The sequence below is a fragment of the Gouania willdenowi genome, chromosome 12 (assembly GCF_900634775.1).
Source record: "Gouania willdenowi chromosome 12, fGouWil2.1, whole genome shotgun sequence".
Lineage (NCBI taxonomy): Eukaryota > Metazoa > Chordata > Actinopteri > Blenniiformes > Gobiesocidae > Gouania > Gouania willdenowi.
The window spans coordinates 15,551,091-15,566,919 of record NC_041055.1 but is presented as its reverse complement, the minus strand read 5'-3'; the positions used below and the strand labels follow the sequence as shown (position 1 = coordinate 15,566,919).

Sequence of the window (15,829 nt, the reverse complement as noted above, 5' to 3'; positions counted from 1 at the left end):
TCCGATGTACCATGATCGCGGTAAACAGACAAAAAAAAAAACAGAATTCACTTTCTGAAATGGAAAAATCAATCTGACACACTTCTTTTTTCCTCAACATGTAACTGGAGATTGAATGTCCACAAAGTGTGACAAACAGACAAATTTGTCCCATTCTGATTATAAATCCATTCAAAATTTTGTGCTACATGTTATGGTTTAATGCGATGAACAAGCAATGCTGAATATTATGACTGCATTTTAATCTGAAAATGCACTGGTACAAAGACTAGGATTGGGCATCTTTTGGATTTTAACGATTCTGATTCTGATTTCGATTCTCAGTTTCGATTCCTGTTCTAAACGATTCTCGATTTTGATTCTTTGAGTTGTGCAGGTCATCAGGTCACAGATTTCACAGGATAATTTTTTTTATTTGAAAAAGCCTTTACACAGGCCATTTTCACAAAGAGCTACAGCCCAGGTTGATGTGAAACTAATTAAAACAAACTCAAACCCTGGAACAGTCATGTGACAAATCAATCAACAGTTCTTGTTGAGAAAGATTATTGTTATTCTGGATACAGTGGAAACAGAAACTATAAAAATAGTTATATTGTGAACCTGTTTATATTGTAGGGAACATATTATATACAAATATGTAATTGGAGTCTAAAGCCACAAAAAAACACCACTTTAAAAAGAAAATAAACTAATATGCTGGTGACGACATAATCCAAGATGGGGGTGGCCCGGACTCCTGTGAGACTATATAATAAAAGCCTTAAAAGACATGGATATAATGAAAAGAGTGGATGGACAGAGGCATAAACATCCAGACTTTCACACGGACACACACAAATTTATAAAACACACACGGACCTCAGTAAACGGAACAGGCTTCACCGGGCGGCAGGCACTAGGACCCAGAGTAAATACGTCCCCGTACTGCATTCACAGGCTGTAATATCACCAAGTTTATCATTTTACCGGTTGTTTGAGTTACTATCTTTACCAGGGAGCAAATATTTATTCATGGTGATTGTTTTCTGGAGTTTTACTGGGTATTTTAATTGGTGATTAGTTTCTATCTCCCTTCCACTCCTCGGTCCAAACTGAAACCGTAGACACACACACACAGCAGTTGCGTTCTGAACGCATCATATACAAACCCTGCAGAAACAAACAGAGCAAGCCGCGGAAACAAACTAGTGCGGGCAATTAGGAATCGAAAAAAAGAATCGAAATGCAAACATCTTCGTAACGGTTCTGGAACTGGACGTTAGGAACCGGTTCCAAATAGGAACCGGTTCTCGGTGCCCAACTCTAACAAAGACTGGTTTAACTGTTAGTGTATTAGCTGAACTGGTGGCCATTTTACCTGATGACATGTCTCAACAGAAGCATCTACAATCACAAGGATGTGCAGGATTTCATGCAGAACATGAGGCTGACTTGCCGGTTGGCGGTAATTAAAGGTGTCACAAATAATGTTTTGGGACCATGTCACGCATTTCTGTGGGATTTTTCTCGTTAGGTGGGTGGCTGAGGGTCTAGCATTGTGGCTGACATGGGTCTTGCAATGTAATCTCGCATGATTTCACAGTAAAATTCATCAATTTTCAGATCCGCCTTGTCCTATTTCAGGGTCACGGGGTTCTGCCGGTGCCTATCTCTGGCTAGAGTAAAATCCTGATTTTGTAAATCATCTGCAGCATCTAAAGTGTAAAATCAAAAAATTAACAACATATTTACCATGTTTGGTATGATTTTGGTAGGGTTAATACTAATAGCCTGTAAAGTCATCGGAAAAGTCTAACTATTGACGCACAGAAAACTTAGCCACCTAAAATTTAGGGCTTAAAAATGAAAATGCACTTATAGTTTTGGGCCATTTTCAGCAAAAACAGTGGCCAGCATGCGCTTGTCTAGATTTGTGTCTGCAGTGTGAACGTATTTCAATAAATCTGAGCACAAAAGCCTCTTCTAAGCAGAGGTTGAGACGGAGGACAGAGTGGAAACAATGAAAAGTTCACTCTTGAGTGAAATACACCGATATCTATTCAGATCCTCTGCCCTTCATTGCAACTGTACTTGATCTGGATGATAAAGGTCATTTCTTGGTAGTGGGAATAAAGCAAGAAATGATCCACGCTGTGATGGATGTGGAGAACCAACATGGTTAAACGTGACACTGTCACAAAAAAATGCAGTTTCACTGTCCTGGTGAAGGAAAGCAGAAAGAGCAGTGCTGCAGACAGACTTCACTGTGATGAAGCAGAGAAGCTGCTCTTCATTAAGAACTGAAATGTATTTTGTGAAAACATATTTTTGTGACTCTCTTTCAGCAGCCCAGTCAGTTATAGGCCTGTACATTATTAGTTATTGTACACATTTTATTTCCAATTTTATTTTATATTGTGCATTTTGGGAATGTCAGTGCTAAATATATTTTCATTATTTATTTTTTATTGATTTATTCTTCGAAGCATTAATATTAATTTATGCAATTGCAATGCCTTGATTTTAATGAGGGCAGTACACATCCACAGCCATAAATATAATGCTACTAATAATTGGCAAAATTATTTTTTTTGGTTTTAGACCTTGGTTTCCTCATTTTTAGTTTGGCCAAGAATTTTCCTCTCGGTGCAGAAACGGGTAAATTCTTAAACGGAATTTGGGAAATTTTGAAACGTAAATTCAGAGGCCCTGAGGGAAGATTTCATTGGCTAAATATACCCAAAGACATACATTTATATTCGTTTTAAAACACACATTTTACTGTTTTGGATTTATCATAATGGTAGAATGTTGATACACAGTAGGTGTGTGAAGGTAATGAAATCTGATTATGGTTCCAAAAAATAGTTTCAGTATAAGCTGACAGTGGAAGGAAGGATTTATGAAAGCCTAAAGTATTCAGCACATTCTATACAGAGAGAAAGAGAGTAATCCTTACACCAGTGTTCAGAATGCTTCATCACATCTACTTTGGCTTGACTGTGTTAATCCATCCCATTAAATACACATTTTTCCTGCTGCAGTCTTTCTGTACATACGTCTTTGTGCATGTTTTTATCTCTTTTGTTTCTTTATGATTTCTTGCCAGGTTTTGGATGACCCAAGCGAGGACCATCTGTACATGGGTACGCTGTGGCCACACATCCCTCACACATTAAAGACTTAATAAACTAATATTGCTTTATTTTCAGTAAGTAGTTCATACTCAAAATGTTTTTCTCTTTCTTTCTCTCTCAGTGTTTGAGTTGGTGAAACAAGGGTAAGCCAGGTTTATTCTATGGTGATGAATGATTTCCATTAGTTAGTGATTTCTTATTTAGTGTTTGTACTCGTGCATGTGTGAATTCAGGGCTGTGATGGAGGTTCCAGCAGATAAACCCTTTAGTGAAGACCAGGCTCGCTTTTACTTTCAGGATCTGCTCAGGGGGATCGAGTATTGTGAGTGTCTTTTCGTTTTTGCCAACCTTTACTAATGCGAGCATGTCCAATATATTTTAAAGTTGTTTAACAGGAAAAATAAAATCAATAAATATTAGGAATCTGGTCACAACGTTTTTGCCATTTGAAACCCGAGACAAAAACATTGAAACATTATAATTGGTAAAAAACTGATAATTTATTTATTGTACAGTTATTTTCTGAATGTCTTACAATATAACGCCTGATGTGCATGTTACACAAATTTAGAGGACTTGTGTGTTGGTGACATTTAAAATATGCAGTAATGGGGCTTTCTAGGAACTACATTTAACGTTCATAATTTAAAGAGCTCTCAAAAGTCTATTATCAATATCACATCCTGCATTTTATTTTAGATTTTTTTTTAGTGTGTGTGTGTGCACAATAGAGATAAGTAGAATATATTGTTGTCGGTGAAGTGGATATTCAGTGACACTGTGTAGTATGAACTATATCTGCTCTCATACTTCCTGCCAAGTGCACAAATCCTTCATCTGCTGTTCTTGACTTTAGCCACCCTCCATGCTCATTTCACATCACCCCAGTGAGTCCTAATGCATTTCAGCCCCAGAGCTCAGCAGAGGCTCTGCATGAAGTATCATCTTTGAGGCTAGTGCTGAAGAAAGGAGGAAAGGGTTGGGAGGGAGCAATGTAAAAATAGTCAGAATCCTTGTTATGTGTTTACACAACACACACACACACACACACACACACACACACCCACCAAATGTATTTGTTTTCACACGTTCGGTTTAAATTGTGTTTAAGTGTCACTGTTAATCAGGATAATTGTTTCAGGAATAATCCAACCACTTGTTTCAATGCACTGCCAACACAATGCTGAGCCAGTTCAATTGGGTTGTATGTTGAAAATTGACATTTTAACAAGATGTGTTGTCCTTTGTTCTTTCATCAGTACATTATCACGGAATCATCCACAGAGACATCAAACCCTCAAACCTGTTGGTGGGAGAAGATGGTCACATCAAGATCGCAGACTTTGGTGTTAGTAACCAGTTTGAAGGAGCTGATGCATTACTGACCAGCACAGTGGGAACACCAGCATTCCTTGCACCTGAAACGCTTTCTGAGACCAGAAAGAACTTCTCTGGAAAGGTGAAGCAACATACTGATAAAACAGTGCCCTCTAGAGGTGGTGGGTGCAAGTGCAAGCCTTTTAAGACATTATTGGAGAGCCATAGCACCACTTACTTTTATCACAGCGGGGGCCATAAAAAATATGATTATCTGATTTGAGGGTCACATTATCAACATTTATGAAAGCATTAGAATAATTACATTTTGTCATTTTGTGTATTTTTATTCTGTTGGTTATGTTTCATATATTTTTATTGTCATTTTTTATATTTTGGTGTATTTTTGCAGTTTTGTGTATTTTTTTTGTTGGCATTTTTGTGTTTTTGTTGTCTAGTGTATTTTTGTATGTGTTTGGAGTCATTTTGTATATTGCTGTTTTTGTTTTGTGTCATTTTGGAGTTGTATTACGTGTCTACTTTGCCTGCCTTACTTACACTTAGAAATGTTCTGAGGTGCACAAAACATCTTAATAAGTATTACATTTGAATCTATTACTAATAATATTGGGTTATTAGACATGATTAGACATTAGACAGATGCTTTTTTCCGCCAAAATGAATTAACTTATTTTTGGAAATTTTGTGAGTGACAGTAAAACATGGCAGTTTCACACGGTGAACTGTGCACTGATGATTTCACATGTGTGCTCATACTACTTGTAAGATCTCAATCCTCATTTCAAATCAAGGACTCTGTCCTAAAGGTATGGCATCAAACTTGTGTTTCTTTCCTAAAAAGGCTTTGGATGTTTGGGCCATGGGTGTGACCCTTTACTGCTTTGCTTTTGGAGTGGTAAGATATTTTTTATTCAGCTCTTCTTTTTCAATCAAAGCAGATTATTGACCAAATGGAGTTTTAATTCACAATCTGGGGTTTTCCTTGATTCCATCTCCTTCTGCATTCACAGTGTCCCTTCATGGATGAACGCATTCTCAGTCTTCATCAAAAGATCAAGACTCAGCCTGTGGTGTTACCAGAGCAGTAGGTTCTGACACTTTGAAGACATTTGTTCACTTGATGTTTTGACCACCAGTTATTGGATAAATGTTCCTGTACAACCTTTCTTGTTCATTCTGTTGTTGACTTGTTTTTCTGCACCACTAGTACCGACATATCTGATGATCTCAAAGATTTGTTGTTAAAAATGCTGGACAAGAATCCGGAAAGCAGGATATCAATCCCACAGATCAAGGTAAACACACTCCTACAGACTAATGCCAGCCATGCTGACATATAATAACACTCCTCCAACAAAGTTGAGTTTGTGCTGCTTTTTCATCAACAGTGATTTTATTGTTATATCTTGAAAATAATAATAAAAAAAAAAAGTAAAATCCATGACACCTGCCGTAGGTCCACCCATGGGTGACAAGGCACGGTGCAGAGCCACTTCCTCCTGAGGATGACAACTGCTGTATGCTGATCGAGGTGACCGAGGAGGAAGTGGAAAATTCAGTCAAACACATCCCGAGTTTGGCAACTGTGGTGAGTGTGTGTGTCTCAGAAAACCCATAAGCCCATCTTAGCTGAGTCTCTGATGTTGTTATCCATTTTTTTCTTCAGTTTGTCATTAACTCCTCCTATAATGTTTGTCTGATTTTGACAAATAAGCTATGAAAATGTTCAGAAAGTTCCTGAGATTTATGCTTGTACTGAGTGGACGGCTCGTTACGCTAGAGTGGAGCTGCTCCACTTTTTACCTTAAAATCTTTGCAAACAACATCAACCTTTAACATGTTCAGATAATACCTTCAACTCATTTCAACCTTTTTCAACCTTATTGCTAATGTTAAGTTAATGCATGGTTAATGCTAGGTTAATGCTATTGCTTGGCTAATGCTAAGTTAGAGTTAATGCTAGGTTAATGTTAATGCTAGGTTAGTGCTAATGCCAGGATAATGTAATTGCTAGGCAAATGCTAATGCTCAGTTAATTCTAATGCTAGGCTAATGTTATTGATAGGATAATGTTAATGCTATTGCTATGCTAATGCTAGGTTAGTGCTATTGCTATGCTAATGCTAGGTTAGTGCTATTGCTGTGTTAATATTAATGGTAGGTTAATGTTATTGCTAGGTTAATGTTAGGCTAATGCTAATGCCAGGTTAGTGTTCATGCTAGGTTAATGCTAACATTAGATTAGTGCTAATGCTATTGTGAGTTTAATGCTAATGCAAGGTTACTGCTAATGCTAGGTTAATGCTAATGCTAAGATTTTTTTTCTTTCTTTTTTTAGAACAAAATACGCAAATTGAAATACTTTGACTAAAATGTTGAGAGTTGGACCATGATCAAACCCAAATGCATTTGTATTCAGCAGAAAAAAGTGGTTTTGGGGTTTAGTTACTCTTTAAGGTTCCAAAAGTTAGAGCTCTGTAGAATTCATTGTAAGTCTGTGAATTCTAAGCACAGGTTTTTATTTACAGATCCTTGTGAGGACCATGCTGAGGAAACGTTCCTTTGGGAATCCATTTGATTGGAGCCGGAAAGAGGAGCGCAGTGGTTTGTGCGCTTCAGGGCAAACGCTCACGTAAGGATTGTTTACAGACTCAATGCAAACTCTGCACTTTGGCTCCAACTATAGATCCACAGGGTTCCTCTGCTAGCATGACTTCACTATTATTCCTTCCTGCAACATCTCCTTCAGGAATACTGATTAAGCCTGTCTGTGCTTTAGAAATACTCTGTAAGGACTGTGTGCAGACTGTAGCTGGGATTGTTATCTTTGTTGATTTCCTCCTGCCTTGTAGAGGCTGAGCAGAAAATAGGAGATACTGAACATTTGCTAAAACCACAAGAGCTACATAATACAAGAACCATGAACAGTACAGTATAGCTGTTATGGTCAAATACCAAGGATGGGAAGATATATTGTGTGACAAGATATTGCGATATTTATAACAGTAATGCATCAATTTTATATAGCGCTTTTTTTGGACACTCAAAGTCGCTTTACAAAATGAAGGGATTATTCTTTCACTCCACACTTAGTGGTGGTAAGCTACTATTGTAGCCACAGCTGCCCTGGGGCAGATTGACGGAAGCGAGGCTGCCATAGTGCACCATTGGTCCCTCTGACCACCACCAACACTCACTCACATACTACATTCATACTAGGCAATGTGGGTGAAGTGTCTTGCCTAAGGACACAATGACAGATACCACTGGGGTAACTGTCACCCCACGTCTCAAGATATATTGTTGATGGGAGGAGTTTTATTATTTTTGGGAGTCTGTCCCAATTTTTAACTACAGGAGACAGCGTCAAGATCCAAATGTCTCAATGCCAGAAAATGTAGAAATGCTAATATTTTTAAAAAGAACTTGTCCATATCTTAAATCTAGGCTGTGTAGAATGTTCTAGTTTGATGTTTTAAAAAAACTAAACTTGTTTATACACAGGTTCGCATATTTTTTTGAAGAATGTCATGATGGCATTATTTGGTTTTAATTTTAGACAGGCAGGAATTGTCTGTCTCTGTTTTTGTGTTCGATTTGCAGAGTGGCATTTTAGGCTCTTCAAATAGGAAAAATGCGTTATATTTATTAACATTAGTTATTGATTGAAAAAAAAAAAAACAAAACATTATTATTGTTCCTATTGAGGTGAAAAAGTTTCACTTATATGTAAGTATGGCCAGAGTTAGTCAAATTAAAACCAGTTTATTTTTCAAATTGCATTTTTTGGTCTTTTTCCCTTTCCAAAAATATCGTATTGTTAACGTGAGGCCAGTATTCCATATTGTCACATCTTGTGAACTTTGTATTTTTTTTTTTGGTCTGCACAATGCTGTCAAAGGTCAACACTACAAGAAGTGCAATCTTTTTTAGACAGCAATGCATTTTTTTTTTTTTTTTTTTTTTTTGTTGTTGCAATTAAATAAATTGCATTATTTTATTGCATAATTGTGACCATCACCAGCCCTCCCTAAGGAAGGGTAAGAAACACTTTATTAAAGGGAGAATATAAAAAGAGAGGGGGTGGGGGGGAGGTGGAGGTGGAAGAGAGCAGGGAGGAGTGATTCAAGGTAGCGAAATGGAAGGGTGGGGAAGAGTTGATAACTGTAAACTGAGAGTGAGATGTGAAGTTCCTCTTTGTTTATGAAAAATGCACTTTTTGACTCCATTATTATCTTTGGATAGTTTTAATAAAAATGTGTGTTTGGAAGAGTTTCAGTGCATTCTGGTTTGCAAATGTGTATGTGCTGATTCTTGGCTGATGTCCATGTTTTCGCTGCTCTCAGTGACGCTGTGTGTCTTGTGTTCTCATCAGGAAACAGGAGAGCAGTGAGGGGATGAGAATTGTAGAGCTGCCCTATGTGGGAGAGGACGAGACTCTCTCCTGATGCAGATGGTTACACATGCCGCTGGTGTCCATCCATCTGAAAAAAAAACACAGCATTCCTCCCCTTTACTCACAGTTTTACTCTGGCAGCTTGTGTCCTTCCCTACAAGGTGGGCGAGTGAGGCTGAAACTTTACAAACAGGAAAAATCACAAGTTAAAGCCCTTTGATGTACTTTTCCTGATCAGGTTTTCTCCTTTTAGAGTAGACGGAGGAGTTTGGACTTGTGATTGTCACTTCCCTCCTGATGATCCATTTGTACCTGAATGCTTATCCTGCATGCCATTTAACTCCCAGCATGCTTTGTCTCAGGCTCTAACTGTACTGTTTAATGATAGCTTAGTCTTTCTCTTTGTCTTTCCACAAGAATATGATAAGATTCAGGTACACGAGGCATGTAAACAGGAAGTAGTAACGGTTTACTGGGAGAACTAGTTGTCTTCTCTCTCACAATCAATGTCTTCTTGGTTTCTTGATTGTCTGGTTTGCTCTGCTTTAGAGTCCAGTTTTTGTAAAATGTTTCAGCAGGAAGCAGCTGTACAGTTTATTAAGAATGAAAATGTTTACTTCCCAAAATGCACCACTTCCCCAATGCAAACCCTGTATAAGCTACTCAAAAGCATTCCTACGCCCATAAACATCCCTGTTTGGACACTTTTTTCCAAACACTTGAAGCTTTAAAAAAGTTGATTTAGTGCTTTCAAAGCAATTACATTCAACTTTGGTACAAAAATGAGGGGGAAAAGGCCGAGTTTAGGGTTTTAAATATGATTTATAAACTCATGTTCTTCCTTTAGGGTAGATTAGAAGACGCACGTTAGTTGTACAACTCCTGGGAAAAAATGATGGAATCACCAGTCTTGGAGAATGTTCATTCAGTTCACAGACATGCCACAAAACTGAAGTCATTTATAATGGCAACTTTATGGCTTTAAGAAACACTAAAAGAAATCAAGAAAAAAAAAATGTGGTAGTCAATAACAATTGCTTTCTTAGATCGAGCAGAGGGGAAAAAAGTATGGAATCACTCAGTTCTGAGGAACAAATTATGGAATCATGAAAAAAACACTACAAAGCACCACTAGTACTTTGTTGCACCATCTCTGGCTTTTATAACAGCTTGCAGTGTCTGAGCCATAGACTTAATGAGTGACGAACAGAACTCTTCATCAATCCGGCTACAACTTTCTCTGATTGCTGTTGGCAGATTAGCTTTGCATTGTCATGGACCATTTTCTTACAGTTCGGTCACAGACGTTGACTCCAGTTTCCGCCCATTTGTTCCTCATTTGTTTTGCTGTGCATTTTCTGTTTTCAAGACATATTGCTTTAACTTTTCTGTCTTGACGCTTTGACGTCTTCCTTGGTCTACCACCGGTATGCTTGTCTTTTACCACCTTCACATGTTGTTTGTACTTGGTCCAGATTTTAGACACAGCTGACTTCACATTCCATGATGATTTACCTTCTTTAAGAAGTTTGATAATCCTCTCCTTTGTTTCAACTGACATCGCTCGTGTTGGAGCCATGATTCATGTCAATCTGCTTTGTGCAACAGCGTTCCAAGTTGTGAGCACTCCTTTCTAACTGCAGAATAATGAGCAGATTTAATCTGATGCGGTTGTTAGTTTTGAAAATGGACATTTACAGGGTGATTCCAAAATTTTTTCCTCAGAACTGAGTGATTCCATATTTTTTTCCCTCTGCTTGAGGGAAGGCAATTATTATTTACTACCACAATTTTTTTTCTTGATTTATTTAGCGTTTCTTAACGCTGATATCCTGAGGATGAAAAGAGAGCGAGAAAATTCAAAAGTGAACGTCTCGATGTCCCGCCCTAGACAGCTCCACTTCCTCCCCCTGCCTCTGCCAATCTACCTTTAAGCAACGCCTGTACTTTTGTGCACGCGCATTGCAAAACATAACCTCAACACACGTGTAGTATTGTTTTTCACTTCTAAAACACTTATTGTAGTTTGATTAAAACATGTTTATTACCTGTCCATGAGAAACGTTCGGAATCCTTTTAAAAGCCACAAGTCCGTCCACCTTTGAAAAGCAGCTTCGAGATAAATTCCGTTGCGGTCACAAAGACGTTTATCCGCATGCTTTGTACCTGGACTTTTCTGTAGTTGTTTTAGTAGAAGCTTTGGAGTTTCTGAGCGCTCCTCCATGATGCTATGCTGCTCAGAGTGATACCTGTTTGCTGTTGTTTCCGTGCACAGTTTACGCACACGCATTCACTTTGATTGACAGTCTCTACTACAGGAAGTTGGGCGATAACGGTGCAATTTTCTATTTGTATAGGGGTCTATAGGACGAAGGCGGGATTTATATACATTGATGTATATGAATGACCACCACTAGTTAGGCATTTTTTCGCATTTCAAAAGAATCATACATAAACACAGAATTCTCAGAAACTCCTGATATCAGCTTTAAAGCTAGAACGTTGCCATTTTAAATTACTTTAATTTTGTGGCATGTCTGTGATCTACTTGTTTTCTACAAAGTGAAACAACTGAAACAACATCCTCCAAGACTGGTGATTCGTTGTATATAAAGTTGTGTACAAACTTAAAAAAGCATAAGATTGCAGTGTTTTACATTTGAAGCTGTCAATCAGCCTGTTTAGATCTGTGGTTTTTATTTAACTCTCTAAAATATCATCTTAATCAGCCAAGATCAGCACAAAATCCATCAACTAATCACATCACAGTCGCCATGGAGCCAATGAAAACAAATAACTACACTCACACTATATTTCCTTTGCTTCTGAATCGAATGTTGAAAGCCCAACATGCAATTTAATAAAAGCAGGAGCAAATTAATAGCTTTTAGCCACTGTCCCCTCAGTAGTTCCTGTAGTAAATAAAAGTCCCTGTAGGGGGTAGTGATGCTCTCATTAGGGAAACACTGGTTTTTTGAGTATAGTCACTTTACTTTTTGTTGTCATTGGAGAACTCAGGTTCTCATGTATTTTTTTGTGTCTCATGTATTTATTTTATTTGCTAACTGAAATTCAACCCTTACAAAGGTTTTATTTGTACTGTACATATAAAACAAAAAAGCGCACGTCTAGACTTGTGAAAATACTTTAAACGGAGCCATTCAACTTACAGAGCTGGCTCCTTCTGATGTTAGGTTACCATGGCAGCATAGTGCAGATGCAAATCTTTTTGTACAAATCTATGCATGACACATCTATAGAGGTTTAAAAAGCAGAGACGAAGGCCACGTGCACACGCTTCATCTTCGTCCACCCTGTTAGTTTACTTCTACCTGTTAGAAATGTTTTCCTATATTATTAGTATTAGTCGATATTAGTCGCCCCACATGCCTTTAGTTACCTTTGAGTGAAGGATTGAATCTAATTCTACTTTTTAATGCTTCCACACTCTAATGACTTTCAGCACTGATGTGTTGAATGAATGAAAAAGGGAATGGGTTTTTTTCTACTTACTACTGCATGTCACTTGAAAATGTATTAACGATATGTCTGTTCTTCACACAAGCGCTATGCACATGATGTATGTTAATGGTGCAAAGGTACGCCCTGACCGATTGTGCTATACAGCTTTCACACTCAGAGGATGGATGCAGTCAGCTGCATGAGGATGATTTATGGGCTCCTTTGAAAGTTACATTTTGTGGCAGAGTTTATTGCTTTACAACTGTTTTTGTTGTTCACATGACTAAAACCAAACTGATGTATTCTGTTTTGAGCCCATAGATCAGGGGTCTGCAACCTTTACTCAAAGGAGCCATTTTGCTTAATCTCACCTGGATTAAAGTCCTTCTGGAGCCGAAAAAATACCTTCACAATGAAAACAATACTGTGTATAAAATTCTATACAGTTAAAAATATTTTGAATAGTTTTACGGGTTATTGGAATTGATGGGCTATAAAAATAAACTTGAATTTGACAACACATGATCATGTCGATCAACATATGCTAATTGCTAATTTCTTGCAACATATCAAGCATGCATATTTAGCTGGCATGTTGGCAGTTTCATAAATCTTTCTCCACACAAATAAAATCTCAATTTTCTTCCAGAATTGTTTGTTAGTTAAGTTTTAAATCCCTGGTAATATAACTAAAGGTTAGCCACAGGTGCAAGGAAAGTCGATGGTGATGACAGAGTTATTGCACAAATTGTTTTGTCATCATTTTATTTGAAGTTAATGTTATTAATCATGAATACACTGTAAGAAATAACAATTCATTAGTTTAATATATGTATATTTTTTAAAGCTATAGGGAGCCATTGCAAAAGAGTCCAAAAGCCACATGAGGCTCCAGAGCCGCAGGTTGCAGACCCCTGCCATAGATGAACTGAGGTGTGAATACAGGATGACAGGGCAGTGCCACAAATAAAAGTGTATAATAGTTTATATCTGCCATGTTTAAATGTATTTGGTACATCTGCCCATTGTTAAAGAAAACCAAGCTGAGTCAGTAACCTTTAGTGAGCACATGGGGAGAAATCCTGCTGTGCAACTTATTTCATGACGAGCTTTGGAGGACTTTTCTCTCTTAAATGCATGTCAACATACTGAACACAAACCATTGTATCATCATAGCATGAGGGGTCCATGTCTACAGAACAGGATCTTAAAACCAGTTACTCTACACATACTCTACCTTGTTCCTTTTTTCAATAAAATATCACTGCCTTTCTGTATCATTTGCTTCTGTCTTTAGTATTGCATTTGCACAATTAGACCAATAGTTGTTGTTTTCTTACTTTTAAATGGCATTTATTGGCTGTAGTAGTATCACAGGAAGACTATTGGTAATGTTGACAATCACACAAGTGATGCTTATTTATTGTTTATCATCATCCACGTTTTCTTTTAAGATAGCGCTGCTTTTAACTGGGGTTTAAGTTGTAGTTCTTCAAATGACCACAAGAGGTCAGATTGAGGTTATTTGATGATTACAGTGTTATTTGCTTTTAATGGAGGGACAGACATCATTGGGCCCAACCTGATGCCTGCTTTTCCTCCTTTTTTAAAGTAATTAGGATTCTTAAATAATTGTGTCAATCATTAGCAGTGGCTGTTTTAGTAAATATTGACAAAAATATTGTTTTGTTTTTAAAATAGTAGCAAATCTTGGAGATTTCTAAATATTATAATTGGTGAAATGCTTAATTATAATCATGGGTGTGTATTACTTTATACAATGAGAAAAATCAATATTTATATATTAAGAATAATATCTCTTGATCTTGCACTTACAGGTATAAATGATATGTAAACTTTTGTAAATTTTGTAACCAATTTCCATTAAATATGGGGGAAATTCTGTGTACCAATTTGAGGAAAATGTCAGGATTTTTGGAACAATTAAGAGTTATTTCAAGAAGTAACTGCCATTGTGTGATGTATAATAATGGGAAAACTGAGCCCTGCAAATATTGTGCAGTTTTATTAAATTTGTGTATTTGGATGGCTGAGATGTCTACAGCTGAATTAGTTGGTCATTTATCCAATGATTCAAATTTTCTCTGTCACTTTTACTTTTACCTGTGGCCCAGATTGGATGCTCTGAAAAGGCTGGAATATTGGTCCAAGGGTCTTGAGTTTGACACATGATTTAAAATCATTAGTAGGAGCTGATGTTGCATCTTTATCCTGTGTAAAAAAAAAAAAATAGTAGCAAGTACAACATACATGAACAATGCTTCATTTCTATCCTTTTAGAAAACCCCAAGTTAAGGTTATACTTTTTACCACTTCTTGTATAACTCAGGACGTTGTTGGCTACCCTAAGTAATTTCAACTATAGCATAAACATGTTTAGCTTTTATATTTTAGAATTTTAAGTAGTTATTTTGTCATGACTTTTATATGGAGTTGACATAAACTAAATACAAGAATTTACCATAATGTATTGTAATACAAAAACATTAGACATTAGATCCAGAAAACTAGACCAGTGCATTGTAAACTGTCCTAAAGCTGCTTTAACAGAAAATCTCACATCAACACATTTTTTTGTCAGATAAGGCCTGTATTTTATACCCTGGAATCACCTGTGGACACGATCTGCCCACTGCAAACAGAGCAGATGTTGGTCCGCTGGTTTTCAGTGTAACTGCTGCTCAGAGGTCGTCCCGGGTCCTGAACTGTGGGTGTGCAGTGCTGGCATGTGAACGTGTCCTAAAACCCCACATCAGCAACTAGAAGTGCTGAATGGGACTGAGTGGGAGACATCGGCCTTCACGCTCAGTTAACTGTTTATCACTTAGAGGACAGAGCATCGACTTCACCAGGTGTCTATAAAGGACTGATGGAGGGGAAATGTTTAACCCTCTATAGGCCATTGAAGCACACGCACACTTCTTTCTTCTATTCTGTAATTTTCCTACTCTGCAGTAATATTCCTGATCTGGCCCAGTTGAGCCTCTGGCTTAGATGTTGGCATATAACCATGTTGAGTTCATGGGAATTGGCAAATTTAAGTCATATACACATTTAGTGAACTCAGTTTTCCAAGCTGAATACAGACTAATCTATATACCTTAAATAAAATTTGATAATGAATGGGCCTTCTGTGCACATTGATGAAGACCATAATCTTTTTCTAAGAAGAACAATATTGAAAAGCAGATCCTGTACTTTTTTTTATAAAGGCAAACAATTTGATGATAAAAAATTCTCTTATTCAATATTTTAAAGCAACATTTTGAGGGGAGTCAAATCTCACACGAGCATGAATTCAATTTCTAAGTTTCTTCTCAATGGGTTCTTCCACCCACAAAAATGCAAGATGAAAACAAAATGTCTTTGCATGGCCGTGCCCTCCCCCCGCTAACCTACTGTGCACCCCCACCCCACTCTTCCCATTCTACAGGGGGAGTCCTGGGACAAACTTTTTATTACTCGACAAGATCTGATGGGCTATCGTAACTGA

At 37.4% G+C, this 15,829-nt stretch overlaps 1 protein-coding gene across 1 annotated transcript in view; it reads left to right on the top strand.

The window, feature by feature from the left end:
• camkk2 (calcium/calmodulin-dependent protein kinase kinase 2) overlaps window positions 1–11,730 on the top strand; it is a 30,884-nt gene extending 19,154 nt beyond the window's left edge. The window contains exons 8-17 of the mRNA XM_028462769.1: window positions 3,092–3,128; window positions 3,241–3,262; window positions 3,353–3,441; window positions 4,379–4,578; window positions 5,299–5,352; window positions 5,468–5,541; window positions 5,665–5,752; window positions 5,914–6,045; window positions 6,986–7,089; window positions 8,833–11,730. Of these exons, the coding sequence (XP_028318570.1) occupies window positions 3,092–3,128; window positions 3,241–3,262; window positions 3,353–3,441; window positions 4,379–4,578; window positions 5,299–5,352; window positions 5,468–5,541; window positions 5,665–5,752; window positions 5,914–6,045; window positions 6,986–7,089; window positions 8,833–8,905 (873 nt within the window). The 3' untranslated portion in view covers window positions 8,906–11,730. The remainder of the gene's footprint in view (window positions 1–3,091; window positions 3,129–3,240; window positions 3,263–3,352; window positions 3,442–4,378; window positions 4,579–5,298; window positions 5,353–5,467; window positions 5,542–5,664; window positions 5,753–5,913; window positions 6,046–6,985; window positions 7,090–8,832) is intronic.
• Window positions 11,731–15,829: the final 4,099 nt, after the last annotated feature.